The sequence below is a fragment of the Rattus rattus genome, chromosome 5 (assembly GCF_011064425.1).
Source record: "Rattus rattus isolate New Zealand chromosome 5, Rrattus_CSIRO_v1, whole genome shotgun sequence".
Taxonomy (NCBI): Eukaryota; Metazoa; Chordata; class Mammalia; order Rodentia; family Muridae; genus Rattus; species Rattus rattus.
The window spans coordinates 43,521,074-43,543,135 of record NC_046158.1 but is presented as its reverse complement, the minus strand read 5'-3'; the positions used below and the strand labels follow the sequence as shown (position 1 = coordinate 43,543,135).

The window sequence follows — 22,062 nt, the reverse complement described above, 5'->3', positions numbered from 1 at the left end:
TGGTTCTTTAAATGGCCTCTTTCATTTTGTTGAGTCCCTATAACAAACCCCGTTGATCTATTTCTTTTCAGGACCCCCACCTTTGCAGGAGGCCTCTTTTCTATATCTAGAGACTATTTTGAGCATATTGGAAGTTACGATGAAGAAATGGAAATCTGGGGAGGTGAAAACATAGAAATGTCATTCCGAGTAAGTTTACGGAGATTAAGCGTCGCATGCATGTCAAACAGTGTGCAGTGTTGTATTCCGAGCAGCGCATGCAGACGCCTGCAGATGTATGCTGCCTTTATGCATTTAGTGCTTTCTATAATGTAATTGCTGGAAAACTGGCAACGAGGCTATGTCCGTTTAAGTTGTAACTTGATATGTTTTTTCATGGTTGCCAATGTAACAAGAGGAATCAGTTAAACTCCTGTGTCCAGGCAATAACACCAATTAATGCACTTGTAGCCACTGAATTCCAGCCAAGATAAATATAATTAAGCCTAGTGCTTCAGGAAATGAGCTGATTGTCAGGGGAGTCCGTATGGAAAACATTTATTTATAACTGTAAAGGACACTGGACGAAATTCTTTGCATCATATGAGCTGCTCCTTTTTTTTTTTTTTTTTTTTTTTCATAGTGCACGTTCTAAGTTAATAGAAACAAAACAAGGCTTTTAGTAGTCATGAGGTGTGCTTAATATTCCGTTTCATGAGTTCGTTTCTGTGGCAGCCATGTCACTCACTTGCAGTCGTTTAGATTGGAATGTAGTGGGGGAAAGAACTAGGAATGAGAAGGGTTGAGCATTGGCTCTGGCTCCATTACATACAGGCAGTAGTGGCCTCTTCTGAACTGCTGAGGGACAGGGCCTTTATAAACTCGTGTCGGTGTTTCCAGCCCCTAGCAAATGCTGCATCTCCGTGCAGTTGACCGAGGTGAGCTTGTGAATCATCTGATGTGTTTAAATGAGGAAAGGAAGACGTCTGACCGACCACCTCTCTCCCTTGTAGCATCTATCCTTAAGCATGGCTTCGTTTTGGGTCTTTGGTCGTTGGCCAGAGAACCAATTGCTAAGGCAAACGCCGTAGAACTACTGGAACTGGTAGACCCATTCTAGATAGGCACAGACTTTTCTAGTAAGATGAGCCACTCCTTTGAAACTATGATGGGTTATATTTTGGTGATAATTGCTTGCTTGAATGGTTTTCTTTGATACCAGTAGAGTCTAGGTCCTTTTGTACCAGGATGGCCGCTTCATTCCTTAGAAGAAAAATGTGTAGTTTCAGCAAGCGACCATGTGTGTAAGGTGGAAGTCAGCCTCACTGGGGCTTTGTTTTTCTCCACATATTAGAACACTTGCATAATTATTGGCCAGAAAGGAAACTTGGAACTAGGTTTTATGAAGGACTCAGAACTCGTGGTTTTGTAAACCTACTTTCTGAAGATGTGTATTTGTTCTGTTTCTCAGTGCATTTAATAAAAGTATTGTTTGCATTTGTAGAGCATAAACTGAACTGGCATAGAGAGTATCTGACATACCAGTAAATCTCTATATTTTGTACTTATTGATATCTTAAAGGTAAACTTAAAAGCAACAGTTTCTTTTTCCCAAAATACTGTAAATTTAAACAAATATCATTAATTATCAGGTATGGCAATGTGGTGGGCAGTTGGAGATTATGCCTTGCTCTGTTGTTGGACATGTTTTTCGCAGCAAAAGCCCTCATACCTTTCCAAAAGGCACTCAGGTGATTGCTCGTAACCAAGTTCGCCTCGCAGAAGTCTGGATGGACGAGTACAAGGAAATATTTTACAGGAGAAACACAGATGCCGCAAAAATCGTTAAGCAAGTAAGTGAGGGCTAGTTAACGAGACGGCAGTTAAACTATTCCAATCGCCTCAAGTTAAAAAAAAAAAAGAAGTTTAGAAAGTATTTTTGAAAGTCAGTTTTTAAATTTTAAGCCTTCAAATAAATAACTTGAGTTCTATCCCTGGGGCCTATACCTTGGCTCTTGTACACACACACACACACACACACACACACACACACACACACACAACCTACCAATAATAATAATAATAATAATAATAATAATAATAATAATAATAATAATAGTATACTAGTTTGCTCTAAGAGGAAAATTGAAGCAGCCTTATGAAATTCAGATACTTACTTTTAATATGAAAGATACTTTTGGGACTCCCTCCAAAATACTATTTGATTAAGCAGAACTTCCTTTAACCATTCTCCATTGACTCATAGCTCTTAACTAGAGATTCGAAGTGGCATTTGAGTCGGATATGCAGATGGGGTCTTACAGTGGTGTAACAATGAACTAGAAGTAACAAAGCTCTTATTCCTCAAATCCCAACTCCCTGCTGGAGATGCATAAGGCAACCCCCACCCCTTTAAGATTGCAAAAGTGGGGGGTTGTTCTTCATAACAGGATGGCCCAGTGCCTGGGCTGGGTTCTGTGGTGCCTGTTCTTTCTTTCTCCTTCCCTATCTTGAGAGAGGCCATATGCATTCTGCCCATTTCCCAGAGGAGCTGTGAAACAGGCAACGATGAGTGCGTAAGGACTAACAGGCTCAGGATGCTCTGTGCACACGTATCACACACGTGTGCACATAGGCGCTTGTGAAACGTGCAAATGCACATGCCAGTGCAGTGCTTGCTCTCAGGTCCTCAGGTGCTGGAGACAGGGAGTAAATCCAGGCTGTCAGACCAGGGAGAGACCCAGGGCTCACGCTGCCTCAGCATCTCCAGCATGGGGGTTTAAAGCCCTTACTAACAGGTGTGACTTTTTTATAATGCGGGTTCTGGGGGCTAAGCTACCATATTCAGCTCCTAAACATAAGATCCTCTCTCTAGTGACCGTTCATAGATTCCAGTTGGCAAAATCATGAGACCTTAGTGCATTAGAGCTGAGCTACACCAGCTTTGTCTGGGAGGGATGAATTAACTGATAGTTTAAGGAAGCAGCATTAACTTAGAGAAGGTATTTCTGGCGAGCCGGGCTTCTGCCATAGCGAAGAAAGCCCTTTTACCCATTTGTTTGGTCCACAGTATCTCCCTACACATCGTTAGGGTGCACTTCTCAATGGGTACTACATGCCTGAGCAGAAAGTGGGCGCTGAATAAAACTTCTGCTCTGCTTCTCACCCATAGAAGGGCTGCGAAGCGAGCCAGCCAGTACCTGTCCCCATGACAGGACACATAAGCTAGTGTCCCTAAGAGTCATTCTATTTTGCTAAAACACCCAAGTTCAAGATACTGGAATTGGCATAAAAAAGTATTTTCCTTGGTTGAGCTAATTAGCGCCATTATTTCCGTTCTCCTCCGTTTAGATATCAAATGCAGTTTTCCTCTAAATGTTTCCTATAAGCCGAGTATTTTTCGGTTTAGCGTGTTTTTAATCGTCTTCCTTGCCCCTTTGAATAAAGGAAAATAAAATACAATTAACTGAAAATTGCCTCTTCCAACCCAGCGTCCAGGTGGGAATTTTGTTAAGATTTTAATCTTAATTTAAGTGTTTTAACACTTAAATTGGAAAACGCCCAACTGTGCGGTTGGTAATTTGACTGCAGAGAGATACTGATTTCATTGGGTCGCAGCAATGCTTACCTGCACCGTGTCTCCTCACACTTCACTCTGTGGGTCACTTTAAAGTAAAGAGCCGGCATGAATTCAGAACGCTCCCACAACCGGCCAGAGTGCTCAAAGCTTACAGTAATAAAGTGTATTACAGCCTCCGGCCAGCACTGCAGTGTGACTTGATTCTCTTTAAACTACCAGTGACCAGGCGGGCAGCTCGCCTGTTGCTTAGATGAACGGCAGGCACTTAAAGCCCATCTTGTATTTGCATCCAGAACTTTACTTTCTAACTAAATGTAAATACACCAGTAGCACCCCTTGAAGTGTGATTCAGAGCCTGTTTGACTGAGCAACCCCCTCACCCCCACCCCATCTATTGTCTGTTTCTAGAAATCATTTGGTGATCTTTCAAAAAGATTTGAAATAAAGAAACGCCTTCAGTGTAAAAATTTTACATGGTACCTGAACACTATTTACCCAGAAGTGTATGTACCAGACCTTAATCCTGTTATATCCGGATATGTGAGTATTTTTGTGTTCCTCCTCTTCCTTGACAAATTCCCTCCCATACCTCTTAATTTATTGCTTTTGAAGTTTTAGATTGTAAATGCCACCTCCCTAAAATTAGTCAAGAAGTAGAAACTATCAGGTTTGATTTTTTTTTTTTTCGATTTAAATCTTTCACGCAGATTAAGAGTGTTGGCCAGCCTTTATGTCTGGATGTCGGTGAGAATAACCAGGGAGACAAACCATTGATTCTGTACACGTGCCACGGCCTAGGGGGAAATCAGGTAAGCGTGGGGTGAGAAGGCCATTTTTCTCCAGCGCTTGCAGACACAGCCGAGTGCTGTGTGTTTTCAGAAGTAACAGCCGAGGGAAACTGATGTGAGGTGAACAGATGTGGAGATGCCTTTAAGCTACGCATGGCAATATTTAAGGCATGGAGTACTTTACTACGGTTTTTACTTTGGCTCTGAAAATAATCTGAAGTTACTCACTTGATCAATAGAAAGGTTGATAAAGAAACCCAGAGTAATGTCATTGGATTGTGTGTGTGTGTGTGTGTGTGTGTGTGTGTGTGTGTGCATGTGTATGCATGTGCATGAGTGTGTGTGCATGTATGTGCATGTGTGTGCATGTGTGCATGCGTGTGTGTATATGTTTGTGTGTTTAGTGTAAATTTTTTTATATTTGTGTGACTGTTGTATGGAGGGTTTGTGAGCTGTCAGGTGAAGACCATATAAATCTAATGGCAAGTTGCATCTAGTGTTAATGCTGACACAGCTGCATTGTAAGTTCTTTTTGGGGAAGAGATCATTTCAGTACCCTGCATCCAAATGCTTTTCTTCCCCCCATTACTGAAATCATCCAAATGCTTTTCTCCCCCATCCCCCATTATTGACATCATCCAAATGCATCTCCCCACTCATTACTGACATCATCCAAATGCTTCCACCCCATTACTGACATCACCCAAATGCTTCCCCCCCATTACTGACATCATCCAAATTCTTTTCTCCCCCAGCCCCCATTACTGACATCATCCAAGTGCTTCTCCCCACCCATTACTGACATCATCCAAATGCATCTCCCCACTCATTACTGACATCATCCAAATGCTTCCCCCCTATTACTGACATCATCCAAATGCTTCTCCCCCATTACTGACATCATCCAAATTTTTTCTCCCCCCAGCCCCATTACTGACATCATCCAAGTGCTTCTCCCCACCCATTACTGACATCATCCATATGCTTCCCCCCACCCATTACTGACATCATCCAAATGCTTTTCCCCACCCATTACTGACATCATCAAAATGCTCCCCCGCCCATTACTGGTGTCATCCAAATGCTTTTCTCCACTCCTCCCCCCATTACTAGAATCATCTAAATGCACCCCCCCTTGTTATTGACATCTTTGTTTTCACTGTTTTCCCAATTAGGGGCAAATGCGACATGTTACTACCTGGCATACAAGACATAGAAAATACTAAGTTTCTTGGGTTTAGCGTATCTTTACCTTAGCATTTGCAAGTTGCTCTCAGAAGGATTAGACTTTCTCCACAGTTAGTCCGGCAAGTTCCCTGACAGACCCCTGAGTGCTAGCTCTGATGGGCTCAATCCATCTGTCTCCCAGCTCCCTTAGGAAATACCAGTATTGCAGAATCAGCATTTACAGTCAGTAGCATAGGTCTGGCTGGAGTAAGGAGTCTGGGGTGCTACATGGCTATATAAAACCACATCAGAATTAGATGAGGTGCCCATGGGTTCTCCCGAGTGAGAGAGCATTTTAGTCTGTATATTGAGAGGTGAGTTAAGACCTAGAGGAGTGCTTGGTGGGATGAGAAACTGTGAGGAAGGATATGCAAAGAACGTTATTCAGAACCTTTTCCTGTTGAGGAATTGCCTGTATTTTGGATTTTCACTGTACTACTTTGCACATACCTTGATGGGACTTTGTAAGCATCCATATCAGGAAGAAAGGATCAATTTATTTCCTGGGCAGTCAGTCTACTTCTACACATCTACCTATTTATTAAACTCAGCTCAATCCAGTTTCAATCTGTATTTGCATAATCAGAATGCATGGGATATGTAGCAGAAGCCGGAGCTGGTGAAGGGTCTTCAAACAGACAAGGAATTATGAAATGGATGGGTGTGCATATAGTCATACATATACATAGATATTTATGTACATATATATATACCTGTTTTAGTGTGTGTGGGAAAGAGAGAGGGTACACACACACACATATAGTCTTTTCATTTTCCTTTTGGTTATATAATAATTACATTGTTTTATAATAACAATATGCTTATTTCCTCATTTATAAATAAATTACCAACAGTTGTTAATACTTAGACATTTGTCTCAAGCTCTCTCCAGAATTACATTTATCTTAAGTATATTATCACTACTCTTTTTGTTACAATTTAGAGTAGATACTGCCTTAAAATATAGTGTGTGTATTATTTTTGTGCTCCTTTAGTATCTTTTTCCACGAGATGCTGTCATAGAGAATTAGAAATTATTTTAAAACTATCAATGGATTAGGCTACCTTTAAGAAGTTTGAGGGGAAATAACTCATTAAGAGTTATTATAATGTGTGACCCAACCTGTGCTGCCACAGGAACTGACAGTCACTGACTTTGGGAAACTTATGTCACAGAAGCATTTTCTTTTTCATAAGAAGCCAAACACAAGCATGAATTTTGGATGCTAGGGAAGACAGAGTGGGCTGAGATAATGTGAGTGTTGGGTTCAGAGGTGAGACCCGGGTAAGGAAGCTCTTTGGGCACAGCCCTCTCAGATGGAGGAGAGCGTCAGAAGGAAGACTGGGGGAGAAGGACCGCACAGCAGAGTTCCACAGAGCACACGGAAGGCCAGTGCGGAGGGCTCTAGGGCAAGGAGCGAAGGAAATGAGGTCAGAGATTGTGATAAGGAACCTGGTTGTACAGAGCCCTGCAGACCTGTGAAGGAGGACGGATTTAATTCTGAATTCAACAGAAGCCACTGAGAGGTTTTTAAGCAGGAGAATAATGTCTGGTTTATATTTTCAGATGACTCTGGCTTCTGTCAGTCTAACACAGTTACTGATTATATCTGGTAATTGTTAGATTTTTATTTTTCCCTTCCCTTTCTTCCCTCCTATAAACCCCTCCCTACTTTCCTTCAAATTTATGGCCTCAATTTTAACTAATTATGGCATGCATATATGTATGTACACACACACACACACACACACACATACTAAATATATTATTTTTAGTCTGTATAATGTTACTTGTATGAGTGTTTGGCTTGACACTGGACAAGCAATTGGTGTGCTCTTTCTTGGGATAGACCGCCTATCCCACTCCCAGCGGTTGTCTGTCCTCCTGTAATTCTCAGTCTGTAGGGTTGAGGCCTGGCGGGCTTTTGTCCACTTTGGCCTGTCTGTTGGTGTCATTCTTGTTCAACTAACATTTGAGCAGCCAAATTATTATTTTTTTAAATTAACTTTTTATTGATTTTATTTTTATTGATTCTTTGTGAATTTCACATCATGCACCCCAACCCCACTCATCTCCCTGACCCTTTGTATCCACTCTCCACCTGAAAGAAAATAAAAAAACAAATTAAAAAAAGCAAAACAAATCATTAAAAAAAACTCTTGCTGTGAAAGTTGCAGTATGTCACGGTGTGTCCCACGGCGCACTCTTTTGTCCACATAGCTTTACTTGCAGATGTTCATTGCAATGAGTCATGGGTCTGGTCCGAGGCCTCTGGCTACATCATCCGTACTGGATCCTCAGTGGGACTCCTCTCAGATATCCTGTTGTAGCCCTGTGTCATGGAGGTCCTGCAGCTTTGGATCTACAGGCATGGCCTTTCCCCGGGCTCCAGCGGTTCACGGAGATGGGGTGGATGTTGGGGGAGCCAACTCAAAGCCCTGGACCTGGGCATGAATAGTAGCAGAGTTGGTCGGCTACCACCTTTCCTGCCCTGCACCGCTAAGGTATGATCTCTAGCACTGCCCTGGTTAGTTCACCCCTTGCTGCAACCAGCAGCTGACAGGGCCGCTGTCCTGCTCTCATTCCCTTGGGCCCCGGCTCATCTGCACCCATGCCACCAGAGCCAGCTCTACTGAGTTTCCCTGTCAAGGTGTGGGGCCTGCTGTCTTGAGTGCTGCAGGACAAGTGGCTAGACCAGCTCTTCTAACCCGTGGGCCAGCTCTCACGCCCGCTGCAGGAGGTGAGAGAGGAGTCATATTCTTTCTAATCAATTCTTTCCCTCTGCCACATTGCAAATTTTTAGTTCTGTGAGAACTCAAACTCGGGCATCTTAAGCATTTTCTCACTTTCTTCCCTTTTGATTATTTAGTGATGATTTACGGCATCCAATCCTACTTCTGAAGACAAAGCAAAGTAGCTATTTTTTGTGATGGGGCTGGATTGGAGACTATTCTGGTCCAGTGCAGTGGCTTCAACTGCAGCCTCATGACAGCTAATAGTCTATGCATTCTCCTCCAGAAGAGTGTCCAGGTTCTGAGTGACACGTCTCTCACACACCCAGCTGCTTAACCATACGCTCTGCTGTCATAGCTCCCAAGGTGTTTTCTACTCTTCTTTCCTCCCACGCTTTTCTTAGTGACCTCTTAATGACAGTGGTCTAAAATACCAGCTAGCCTTTCTCACCATCTTTTAGCTTTTAAGGTTTATTTTAGTTTAACTTAAGTCAAAAGTTAATATATCTAAGTTATAACTTAGTTACAGTTAGAATGCTGTTTCTTTCTCCTTCTGAAGCCGCTTCCACCTGAAAATCAGGTTACAGAACCAATTGTTTTACTTGCAGGGGAAGGGAAATTGAGCCTGAGCCCTCGCCGAGGCTCTAGGGACCAAGGCTCAGAATTCTGCTCATGGTTATGGAGTGTTTACTCTGGCACATAATAAGGGCTCAGTAAATATTAGTGCTAACAGGAATTGTTGCATTATTGAAAATCACTCATGTTAACTCATTTTACCCTCAGACTGCCAGCATTATTAAATATTTGATTTATAACGGATGTTACTGTGGGACTGAGGAGATAGTTCAGTCAGTAAATTGCCTGCCATGACAGTGAATACGAGTATTATTAGTTGATACAGGGCTTAGCTTTAGCTCACAGAGAATCCAAGCAGCTACGTGTACAGTTCTGGTAGTATAGAATAGGTTAGCTCTGCTGTCCTTGTGGAAGCCTTGAAAGTTATAGTTTTCCACCAAAGGGGAGAATCGAGGAGAGATAAACAGGTAAAATACTACTGGGTGTAGCTCAAAGAGTTAGCCAAGCAAGGAAGGGTTGCAGGATGTCCCGAGCCAGCAGCCTGGCAGTGGAGCAAACGCCATAGAGGTAGACTCGCATAAATCTATAGAGGTAGATTCGCATAAATCTACCACCCGATGGTCCTACTACAGCTGAGGCAGTGGCTGAGTCCTGAGCATTGCAAGTCAGGGGGACAGCCACAGTAAGCAAGTCAATTAGCACATCAAACCAGAGTTTTAAGAGGCCAGAATTGCTGCTTCCCAGGGTCAGAAGTTGGTACAAATTAAGAGGTAATTGAGTCAGAAATGAGGCTAGAGTAAGAACGAATGAAATAACATCACAGAGGAAACTCAGCAGAACTTAGAGACTTGTTAATCGGACACAAAGAGCAAGAGAGATTAGCAAGGAGCTATGATGTACCCCGTGTTGATCTTTGCTGAAAGTATTTACACTTATCAACCCCTTCATTTGATGCTTTTAGTAATTTGGTGGGCAGGGATTGTTGGTACCCTTGTCATTCGGGATGTGGGGAATCGGGGGGTGGGGGTGGCGGGCAAAAACAGACTCAGAATATGCATCGCAGTTTGTACGTTGGTGAAAATGCTTTGGCCGAGATGAATAAGAGGACGAGAGAAGAAGCCAGTGAACTGCTTATAGAACATCCCAGGCTGGTTGCTATAGTACACTTCTGATAGCCCCCCCCCACACACACACACCTTGTAATTTTCAGTTTCTAGTCGGGAAGGGAAAGAACACTGTAGAAAGTAACCACTGCTGGCAACGGAGAGAGTCAAGACTTCCACGTCGCCTGTCATAATTAACACCTCAGCTTACATTGCTGATATGTTTATTGCATTTGTTGAAGAAACTCATGAGTTTACTGTGTAAGGGTTGTTTTTTTTTTTTATCTTGTTTTTATTTTGCAACTGGGCACACGGGGTTCCTTCATCACTCACAACTCTCTCCTTTCCACAGTACTTTGAGTATTCTGCTCAGCGAGAAATCCGGCACAACATCCAGAAGGAGTTATGTCTTCATGCTACTCAGGGTGTCGTCCAGCTGAAGGCATGTGTCTATAAAGGCCACAGGACAATCGCCCCTGGAGAACAGATATGGGAGATTCGCAAGGTCAGCCGCGGTTCATCCGTCCATTCGATAGCTTACTTTGAAGGGCTCTAATTGCTTCACCATGCTATATCAGAATTTCTTCACCTTCACCAACGCCACAATTATTGCATGTCCCCCTGTGTGATAAGAGAACGTATCTGGGGATTAAGTAGCCATGGGAACAGCTAATCATGAAGCTAAAGCCTGGCTTATCCAGGGGAAACCTTCTATAATATATTAATTCACCGTTCATTCTTGACTTTTTTTAAAATTGTCTTTAATCCCTTTTTACGGTGCAGTCTTCATCTCCCTCATAGTCCAGCCCTTGAGGTTTTTTTGTTTTTTCACAAAGGATTTTGAAAATCATGTTTATTTCCTTAATGGGCCAAAGAGAGTGTTTTTCATATAAAATTGCTCTTTACGTCTTCCTCTGTTTTAGTACATTTTTAATTAACCTAGAATTGAAAGAATATAGAACAGGTTGCCTGTTCTTAAACACAGGTTTGCTATTTGACTTGATCATGTTAGTTCTTACCTAAAACTAGTTTTGTGGGATACTAGCCTGCCTCGAGTGGCTTTTCTGATTTTGAAGTCGGTCGTCTGAGTGGAATGTTTCCTGCTTGCGAATGTGGTTCAGGTGTTGCTCTCTGTTTCCCTCTTCATGTTGAAATGCCTTACATGGACTGAATAGCGGTACCATGAATTATAGCATTATAAACGAAGTTCATCAACATGTTCCAGCCTCAGTTGATCTGATTGAAAGTTAGGAATCAGATACATTTGTTATGCAAATCTCTCTCCACCTTTAGTGAAACCATCAGGTCGGTCTTTTGTATTTATCTCTTCACTGTGACTCTTGAAACTTAATGTTTGACGTGTGCTTTCTTTCTTTCCTAGGACCAACTTCTCTATAATCCATTATTTAGAATGTGCCTTTCATCAAATGGAGAGCATCCGAGCTTAGTGCCATGCGACGCAACGGATCTACTCCAAAAATGGATCTTTAGCCAAAATGATTAAGTGTTCCTTAAAATTAAGGAGTTGAAAAGGACATACTCTTCCTCATAAAACTGTGACTAGGCGTACACTGTAGTTGTTGAAAATTATGCAAAAGCAGCTAATTGTAACTTATTCCAAGTGCATTTTCCTTATTTATATCTTAAGATGTCTATGTGGTGCCGCTGCAGAAACCCTAGGGGCTTCCGTCTAAAAGCACAGCATCTAGAATACCAAAGACGATTCTGAAATGTCCAGATGCAGAAGAGAGATGTTTACAGTATGGAGAAAATAACTTTCCTAGTAAAGTGATGTGTGTTTGTATCCTTGGGGACATGCACACCTCCATCCACACACTCACAGCTTAAAATGTTTCCCCTGGTTTTAGGGAGAATAGGAAAAGATTTGATACTGTATTTTTATAACTATATAAAAATGGATCAATGAAGGTCAAGCCATTGGCCTTTCAGTACAAACCAGGAAATTTTTATAGATGTAGAATTTATTGTTTTAAAATCCAGGTAAACTTTTGTTGTCTTTTGTTTACTTGTCTGTCAAATACTTCCTTAAATATGAAGTCAAATAAGGAGAGGACTATTTTTAACACTTAAATTTTTGGAAAATTTACAAATATTTTTTAGTCTGAAGCCCACTCCACTTGATGCACATGAGTCTTCCCCAAATGGCTTTTCTGAAGTGACTACACTGTGTGTTTTCCCAGAGTAAACTTTTTAAAAAATAAATAAACTTTATAAATTATTAGCTGTTAATAATGGTTCCTTTTTCCTTTCTAGTAGTCTTATTTTCTTAGCGAAATTCACTAATCCTGAATATTTATGACACTGAATGTCAAACGCAGAAACTTGACTGAATGTCATTATTGATTCATTATACAGATTGTCTTTGCAATAGGGTTATCTCATCAAATTAAAAAAGGGCCTTTTATTTACATGGAAAATGCAAATTAAAGGGGAAAAAAAAGAACCCTAAACACTATTACAAACCTTTGTTTCAGTTTTGTCCAGTTGGAGTAAGGTGTATAATTGGTGGGGGTGGGGGAGTGCCCTTTTTTTATTTTTTTATTCTAGGTTTCACTCCTCTGCTGTTTATGGAGCCCCAGGTTCCTTTAAGGAAAATGTAAACCGTGACAGCAGTGTGACAGTTTACACAGGACAGAGCAGAAGTGAAGATGCCGGTGGATATGTGAACGTTTGATATGGTCACCATTTTGCATGGAGAGTATTATTCCAGAAGCAAAATAGAACGTGCACGAACCTTTAAAGCTAGTGGTTCTCAGTTATACAAAGGAAAACATTTCCTAGTATTACAGCTTCAATTAAAAAAATAAGGCATCTATTCAATTTTAAAAGTTGAATTGAAAACTCCACATCCTCTAGCCAGTTACTTTGGGGATTCTTATTCTAGTTTAAGGAACATGTACCGTGTTTCTAACTTCGTATCATAGGTTACAGAGGATGTAAAGCTTCCGTTCATCTGTCTCTTTAGGGTAGAGAGAAAAGCACACCCTTTTGAAACAGTATGCTGCTATGTTATATTTTTATGACTAAGATGACTTCTTACATTTTAACTTTGAAACTTTATTAATGATAAATGTTTCTCTATTATTGTGGCTAACAGTGATATGTACCAGTAAGCATACTATAGTTGGCCACTCAAATGTGCAATTTCTGCTCCTCAGTTTGTTCCACCAGACTTGAATGATTATGAGCAAAAGCTACCCTCAATGCTTGTTTCACCTCTAAAATCAGTACAAAACTAAGCAATTCCCCAATAATATTTTTATAAAGCAAACCCGAATAAAACATGTTTTTTTTTTCAAAAATGGAACCCATCTGCAGATCCTCACAGAGTCATACCGAGCCTTGTGTGCTGAGTAAAGTCTCAGGTTGGACTGAGTATGTTGTGACCATGTTAAGCGCATCCTTCAGAAAGGTTCTTATCTGATGCAGAGCGATGGGCTGTTACTCAACTGTTATAGCAGAGATTTGGTTTAGGACTGGCTTTTTGGGGTGTGTGCAGGGGATTCCCTCTTAACTGTCTTGGAACAGACTTAGCAGTAATTCATGGAGCTTGGCTCTCATCCACCTGCATGATTTGCCTGCACTTGAGTGTGAAATTGTGGGACTCTTGCTCAATTTGAAGCTGCCAAGGCAAACGTTCTGGTTCCTACTGGAGACCTGGCATGCTGCCTTCATTCCAGAGGACCATTCCAGAGGCTACCAGAACTGAGTCCAGTATTCTGCAACGCTCAAGGTCAATTCCATGTACAGGCTCATCAGAAGTCGAGAAGTGCCTACTTAAATTAGCCACAGGGAAAAAATTAGCAGTGCATTAAAACTATCTGTTGTTTATGACGAATTTTGCATCGCAATATGATCACCTGCCCATAATCCTTGCATGTGGGAGATAACGGTAGGACAATCGGAAGTTCAAAGTCATTCTCAGCTTTACATAGAGAATTTAAGGACAGCCTGCGTCAAAGGAGACCTTCCCCAATAAAACAAAGTGAAACATGCATGGGAAGAAAACATTATTTATGGGAAAACAATGTTGAATTCTTAGGAGAAATTCAATTTTCTTGTCTTTAAAGAAAGCTGTGAACTTACAATTTATTTTAATGACAACAGACATGAATACCATAAGACACTGTGATCATAGTGTGACTGGTGTGAAGAAAGTTACCCAGAGCTTTGGGAAACTTCCTTATAATGTGATAAATGCAGCATATGTGTGAGGGAATTAGTGTACTGAACACAGAAAGGTATATGGATGCATATATGCATGCATGTTTTCAATTAAAATATTTCAGATAGTTTTTAAGATGAATTTCTGTAGTGCCTACTTTTCTCTAGTCATCCACTGTTATGGTAAATAATAAAAAAGGTGTGAATTATGACCGGTTCCCATGTGTACTGCTCCACGGGCTAACTCTGACCCTGATGGTCCCAAGAGCCGTTCGCTCACAGCTCTCTTGGCTGGTTTCCACCACGCCGGGCACATACATCCCAATTCTGTGGCAGGCCCAGAGCATCCTACCACCACACACTCTCTTGAACTCAATTAAGTTGCCAATTGGAACAACACACCACACAATAACCTGTGATCCAATTGATAAGACATAATTTGCCAATCTAGACAGTGAAAAATCCTATACACACCCATCCCCTAAAAATAGCCATAACAACCTGTATCTATGTGCAGAGGAGAATCTCAACATCTGCCGCCATGTTCTCCCAGCTCCTCTCCTTGCTCCAGCTCGCTCTCTCCTCGCTCCCTTCTAAAACCTCTGTTCCCACCTCCCTTCCTTCTCATCCAATGACAGGCCTTGTTTTATCTTGTCTGCCTTCACCTGCATAATGACATCAACCTACAATCCACCCTCAGCACAGTTGCACTGAAGAAATGATTTCTCTTCTCTGTACATAGAGTACTAGGGCTTAAATTGGAAGCCCTCAAGGGTCATGTGTTGAAAGGCATCCTCACTGAGCTGTGGCATTATAAGAGGGTGGGAGAATTGTTCATCGCTGGCGTCTGAGGAGAGGAAGTGATCTTACTAGGGTTGCGTGTGCCCTTTGAAGGGTTATCCTTTCCCTCAGCCCTTGTGTCCTGAAGTGAGCATCGGTGTCCCAACATGTGCTTGCTACACACCCAAAGCAATGAAGCCAACACCCTTGGTCCTCTCAAGATTTTGCCACAGGGAAAACACATCGTCAGTTTGCTCTTGAGTTTCAACAATACTTAGGAAATATCTTCTCTGCTTTATTGGCCATGTTAGGCATTAGGTACTAGTAATGTACAGTCATTGTCGCTGTCTCATGAAGATCATAATTTAATAATGTGGCTATCCCATCATAATGGCATCACAGCGCAATGATGCTTCAGAGCAGAGTTCCATGGTGGCTCCCTCAGCCAAAGACAGAAAACAGGCTCCAAATTTTAATGATAATTAAATGGCATTTGTTTAGTTGTCAAGGAGGATAGTCTCAATGAGGGACTGTCTACACTGGGTTGAACTGTAGGCTTTTGCTCTAACAACTTTTCTCTGTTGCCGTAATTAATCATTCTGAATAAAAGCAATAAGGGTAGAAAAGGGTTTATTTGGCTTATGCTTCCAGATTATAATACATCATTGAGGGAAGAGTGGGCAGGAATTTGGGGAGAAACCCCAGAGGAACTCTGTTTGCTGGCCCACTCACTGCCTTGCTCAGCTACTGTATTGATATAGTCCAGGCCTTCCTGCCTAGGGATTTGCTTCCGTCAGTGGGCTTTTCCTTCCCCTGTCAATTATCCATGAAGATAATCTCTTACAGATAATCTCAGACCAGTCTGATCTGGGTAATACTTCAGTTGAGACTCCCTGAGATGATGGTTGGTGTCAAAGTGACACTTGAAGCTAAATAGGACAGCATATATCTGGTGCATCGGCTTAAGTTCATTGATGTAGAAAAACATAGCCCACCATTGGTGGCACCATTCTCTAGACAGAGTCCTGAACTGTAGAAGATTGGAGAAATGGAGCAAGTGAGCATATATATGCTTTCATTTCTCGGCTGTTGACTGTGGGTGTGATGTGATTTACCTGTTTGAAGTTCCTATCTTGATGGACAATGATGGACTATAATCTGGGATTATAAACTAAAGTACACCCTTCTCTCCCCTAAATTGCTTTTGTAAGGGTATGTTTATAGAAATAAACTAGAAAAGTGGTTATAGGACTACTTACATTTAACCCCTCTCCCCTTGGCTGCTATTTAAATGTAGTTTGTGGTTTATAAAACCTGGGTTTGAGCCTGTAATTCTGCATTTCCAGCATTCACAGGTGACGTCAGGGCTACTACTGAAACCACACTGAATAAATGTCTCCTTGTGGACTCTGTGTCCATGGATCTTTGAGACTCCTCTCATGGCTTCATCATACTTATTACTTAAGACATTACCAGAAGTTAATCTCTGTCTACCACCATGGTTTCCTGACAATCACTACCTCCTTTTTCTGTTAACTGATTTTATAAACTCATTCCCTCCAGGGACTCTTTACTCTGCCAACTCTTACTCTTGTTTCTTATTCAGGAAACTAATTTATATGAAAACTATATTCCTTGCCTTGAACATCTGCTAAGGGTATAGCTCCATCCTCTAGAAAGAAAAGAGTATTTTGTTCTTGCTTTCTGCCATTCCTTTTGCTTTTCCTACAGGCTTTGGAATAACTGCATTCTTTATTTTAATCCATGCCATCTGGATACTTCATCCTTTTCCTTCTTTGGGCTACTATTAGTTATGAATCTGTGGCCATTCACTTAACTTGTGCTATCCATTAGCTGAGTATTCTGGTTCCTGTTTGTTTGCTTTGTTTCTGTTTGTTTGTTTTTACTTTGCTTCACCCCTATTTCTTCTTCTCTATAGGCAATTTCATAACCCATTTTCATGGCTCCAATATCATGAATTCTCAATGCTAGACTACCACATTCCTTTCCCGTAGCCACACACTTCCTTAATGCTAGTGACCATTCTCTATCTCTTGGATGTTGTGGAGTATCAACCAGAGAAGATGGCTTGGACATGGGTTTAAGGCAAGTAAAGTCTTCATTAGCTGCCTGGTGACTATACTGGATGTTCAGGATCTTAGTGTAGCCCCAAACCTTTCTCGGAGTGAACAAGTAAGCCCCCTCTCTGTCTTTGTGGGTTTTTTTAAAGCATGCAACCATGTTCTGGTTGACATACTTCAGTTAACAAAGCAGCCAGAGCAGAACTACAGAAGCTAAAAAGCAAGGTTAATACATTTAGAGGCTTTCCGAGAACCATGGGCTTTGATGGTTAGGGCTTTATTTTATTTTAGTGGGCGGTATGCATGTGCTGAGTTGTATGGACTAAAATGGTACCTCCATCATGGAGTCAGTTATGCCCTGAGGTCTGGGGCCCTGTGAGATGGAAGAACATAAATTCTGATTACAGGCTCTCTCCTAGTTCACTTACATAATTTGTTCTTCTATAACACCTTCCTCTGTCAAGACCTCTAAATCACTGATCTTACAACCTACTGTCCATCTCTCCTCCAGTCTACATTTTAGTCTGATTCTTTATTTACATTAATTCACTATATTATTTTTTATGAGGCAGGGTCTCAATTATCACAGTCAAGCTTCAAACTTGCCATGCAGTTGAGGCAAGCCTTGAAATACTGATTCTTTATCCCCCAAGTTCTGGGATAACATGTGCGCACAATTATGGCTGGCTGGATATTTTCATTCTTATACAGAATAATTTCGGTATTTCATTGAAATAATTCTCTTCCCTCAACTTCCATGCCAGTTTTCCCATCACATTTAATTCAGAAATCCTAAACCCTATCAAATATACATTCATTCCCTGCCCCTGCACTCAAGCAGTCACTTCCCTTTGGTGATACCTAAAAAGGTCTTGGCATTGTGTGTTTCCTTTTCTCTCTTATTTCATGGGTATTACCTCTTTGCCTTTTGGTTTACTTCCTCATTTGAGAAGATTACATTTTTTAATTTATTCTCTCATATATGCTGAACACAATTTCTCTTCCCTCGTCCCCCACCCCAGCTCTTCCCTCTTACCCACTGCTCCTCTTTCTCAGAGATCCACTCCTCCTCCATTTTCCTTCAGAAAAGAGCAGCCCTTCCAGAGCTATCAAACATGGCATTGTTAGTTTCAATAAGACTAGTTACATACCTTCATATCAAAGCTGGATGAGACAACCTAGTAGGAGGAAAAGGGTTCCAAAAGCAGACAAAAAGTCAGAGAAAGCCCATGCCCCACTGTTAAGAGTGTCACAAGGACATCAAGCTATACGACCATAGCAAACAGTTAGAAGATCTAAGTCAGACCCACACAGGCTTCCTGATTTTTGGGTTAGTCTCTATGAGTCCTGGTTAGTTGATTCTGTGGGCCCCGTTCTTGTGGTTTCCTTGACCCCTCTGTCTCCTACAATTCGTCCTTCTCTTACACAATGTTCCCCAAGCTCCACCTAATGTTTAGAGGTAGGTCTAAGCAACTCCTCTTATCAGCTGCTGGATGAGGCCACTCTGATGATGATTATCTTTGGCTGCTCTGGTCTACGAGTATAGCAGAATTTCATTAGGGATCTTTTCATTAGCTTTGCTGTTGTCGTTGTTGTTGTTGTTATTGTTCCAGTTGTATTTGTTTCTATTCCAGGAGTCTAGGCTATCCAATCTCTGGTTCCTGGCCCTCCAGGCAGTATCAGCCCTGGGCTCCCTCATGGAGTAGATCTCAAGTTGAACCAGTCATTGTTTGGCCTCTCCTGCAAGTTCTGTACCACCTTTTCTCCAGCACATTTTGTAGCCAGGACAAATAGTAGGACAAAAGTTTTGTGGCTGGCTTGGTGTCCCAATTCTTCTACTGAAAACCTTGCCTGGTTACAGAAGATTTCTAGTTCAGGCCCCATAATACCCATTGCTACGAGTGGAGAACACAGCTTATAGTGACTTTGGGAGAAGAGACCAGAATACATATATTATTGGATACCTGATGTTTGAAATATGATTTATTTGTTGGATTTCTTGGTTTGAAATCTTTTATATTGTATTGAAGGTTTTCATCTTTTAAATTCTGATATTAAAAATATTTGTGTTTTGATACGTGATCATTTTTTGGTGGTCTTATTTTTTGAATACATACTGATTTTTCTTTTTATTTGCCCCAGTGTCCTGAAGGAAGTCTCTTATGACCATACAGTTTGCTGTTCCCTTTAAATACATACCTTCTGGAAATTTTTCAAAATATTTCTTAATTATATTCTTTTCTGTACTCCTGGCTTCTTCCTGGAAACATCTTTTGAGAGCCTTCATTTGCTGATTCACTATTCTATTCGCATAGCCTGTTCACTGGAAACCCACGTCATTACAAAATAGAATATAGAGTATTTTCATTCATTTTCCAGTACACCTTCTACTGACTACTGTTTTCCATCTTACCATTTTGAATGCTGCTTGTTTATGACTCAGCCATCTTTAGGAATGTGACTTCAATATTTTCTTTGTACTGGAGATCAAACCTAACTCCTTAGACGTGCTAAGCAAACATCGCATCCCCAGCATTTTCCCCTTTGTAAGGATATTAACAGTGACAGATTTTTAACGTTTTCATCTACCTACCCTATCTCTGTTCTCGGTGCTGCCTTTATCCCCGTTAGTTTTACTCCCTATACTTCAGAGTAGTGGCTTTTGTCAAAGGTTCACTAATGCTTGAGTTGTCGGTCTCCACAGAGAGTACTGGAAAGTTCTGCAATGTGAACGGAGCTTGTTCACTAGTGAATTTCCCAAGAATCTTCCAGTATTTTATAGATTATATACATGCCTTTACCTAAGAGATCTGATGGCTCCTGTCTGTTTCCTGACACCCTCTGCTTACCTCAGATCTCTGAGTGGGTGCTTGGGTGTGGCTGAGGACCCAGGGTTCTAACTGCACCCGCCACTTATCATCTCCCCCTCCAAGTGTCTTCCATAGGCACTTGGCATCTTGTGAAGTCTTTCAGTGGCCCTGGGCTGATCTAGATCCCTTGGTGCTCCTGCGTTGCCTTCTAGTTTCCCAAGGCACTCCTCTCTTACTCTTACTTGCTACAGATTTGATTTCTATAAATCTTCACTGTCATTTTCTTGGGGTGGGGGGCAAGAATGGTTGGAATAAAACTGAAGGAAGTAAAAGAATTTGATATTCTTGATGAAAACACTCGTTCTTCTATGACCACTTGCCAGATTGAAAACCCAGGTCCTCCTTCATTTACTTAAAACAACTGACACAACCTCACCATGAGACTCATTTTTGGGTGTCTACAGCATCGTGAGATTCTCGGTGTATCCCTGGTACCCTGCTTCAAAACATGAACGGAGACGCAATCTGGTGGTTGTGTAATTCCCTGCCTTTTGTGCATTCTCTAGTTGATTTTTTTTTTCACAAAAACTTGAGTTACTTTTTAAAGACCATCTCGTTGGTCTGCTGTTTGTTGTAACCTCCCAACAGCTCCCCATGTTCTAAGAGACATTTTCCTGCCCTGGCTGTAGTCTACCTGGCCTGTGTGTGGCCAGTCAGTGCTGGGCCTACCCCTATTTCTGCTCCAGCCAAGTTTCTCAGCTTATGGTGCGCCAGGCTCTCTGTGACAACCTTTATCATGGGTTTGAACCTGTACTTCCTTCCCCCAGATTGTCCTCATAACAGCATTCTCTACATCTTTCAGTTCTAAAGCAACACAGGTCAGGACAGGTCGTTCTGTGGTGCATTTGGCTACCATGCTTAGGCCTGCGTTAACCTCACTGCCATCATCTTGCTTGATGTGTGGGCTTGCCTTTCTTTCATCTCCATGAAGATGAGGTAGGGAAAGATGTGGCATCACCTAGAAAGACGACTGAGCCAGCGCAGGCACCTAGCACCAAGTCTGAACACTTGAGTTTGCTCCCCGAGCCCCGCATGGTAGAAAGAGAAGACTGACTCCAAGTTTTCTTCTGACCCTGACACCAGTATCATGCCGTGCACACTCCCTCACAGACAAAATAGACATGTAATGAGAACAGTTCTAAAGAGGAAAAAAAAGGGACATTAGGCATGTCTTCACACTTTTCGAGTGATTTCAAGCATTTCCTTAACTGCTTTGTCAGTCACGGTGTGCTTAGACGGTTAGTCGTGAATGTATGTCTATACTTAGTAATGTGTTTAAGGTGTCCCTTCAAAATCTTTGCCATCTATTATGTAAATTAATATTGAGTCCAATTTTTCCATGCTTTCAAAAATACCTTCTCTTTAAAATGTGATATTAAATCATAAAAATATCGTTCTCTGAAAGCACAAATAGAATCCAGGATGTTACAAAAGAATCACTTCTTTTACCGTCCAGGAAATCCAGAACCTTCTACTTACTCCTAAAGTCTGGTTAACGAGGCCAGACTCCATGCCTGATTCTCTGTTAGAGCACTTGTTATTTTTATTTTTCCATCGGAGTTCTTACCGCCAGCATCAAAATGAACTCTGGAAGATTTATGTGGAAAAGATTATGTCTGCTGAAAGGATATTAGCTGTTCATAGAATAGTTAGGAACCCCGGAGGAGGGAAGAACAGAAAGAATGGGCTGGCGAGATAAAGCAGAGTATTCAGCTTTCAGTCTTAAATGGTGAGGACAAGGCTTCCTGCCACCAAACAAATACCAGAGGAATGTTCTGTGCCCGCATCATTGTTGTCACTGGCTCCTGGGTGTTGTCTCTCCACCCACTTCAGCTGTGATTGGATTCTGGGGTTAAACTGCTCCCAGAATGTGTTCTCTACAGCCTCCTTGTTTTCTCAGTAGGTTCCAGATGAATATAAAGGCTCGATAGTTTTGGAGGCTAAACGTTATAGATCACCACCGGATCCCTGTGGGTGAGTCAACATGGCAGGGAGATTGGGGGAAGGAGAGGGAGGGAGGGAGAAAGAGAGAGAGAGTAAAATGTCTGGAAGAGCCTCTGGGGTTAGAACAGCCCAGCCCAGGGGTGGTGGCGGGGGCAGGGTATGCCAGACTGTTGCAGTAATTATTCAAAAAAGAATCTAACATCCCACACCAGGACC

General features: G+C 41.7%; 1 protein-coding gene across 1 annotated transcript in view; it reads left to right on the top strand.

Moving 5' to 3' along the window:
• Galnt3 (polypeptide N-acetylgalactosaminyltransferase 3) overlaps window positions 1–12,462 on the top strand; it is a 37,526-nt gene extending 25,064 nt beyond the window's left edge. Inside the window, exons 6-11 of the mRNA XM_032903416.1 lie at window positions 72–189; window positions 1,632–1,832; window positions 3,968–4,099; window positions 4,267–4,368; window positions 10,339–10,491; window positions 11,368–12,462. Coding sequence (XP_032759307.1) covers window positions 72–189; window positions 1,632–1,832; window positions 3,968–4,099; window positions 4,267–4,368; window positions 10,339–10,491; window positions 11,368–11,490 — 829 coding nt within the window. The 3' untranslated portion in view covers window positions 11,491–12,462. The remainder of the gene's footprint in view (window positions 1–71; window positions 190–1,631; window positions 1,833–3,967; window positions 4,100–4,266; window positions 4,369–10,338; window positions 10,492–11,367) is intronic.
• Window positions 12,463–22,062: the final 9,600 nt, after the last annotated feature.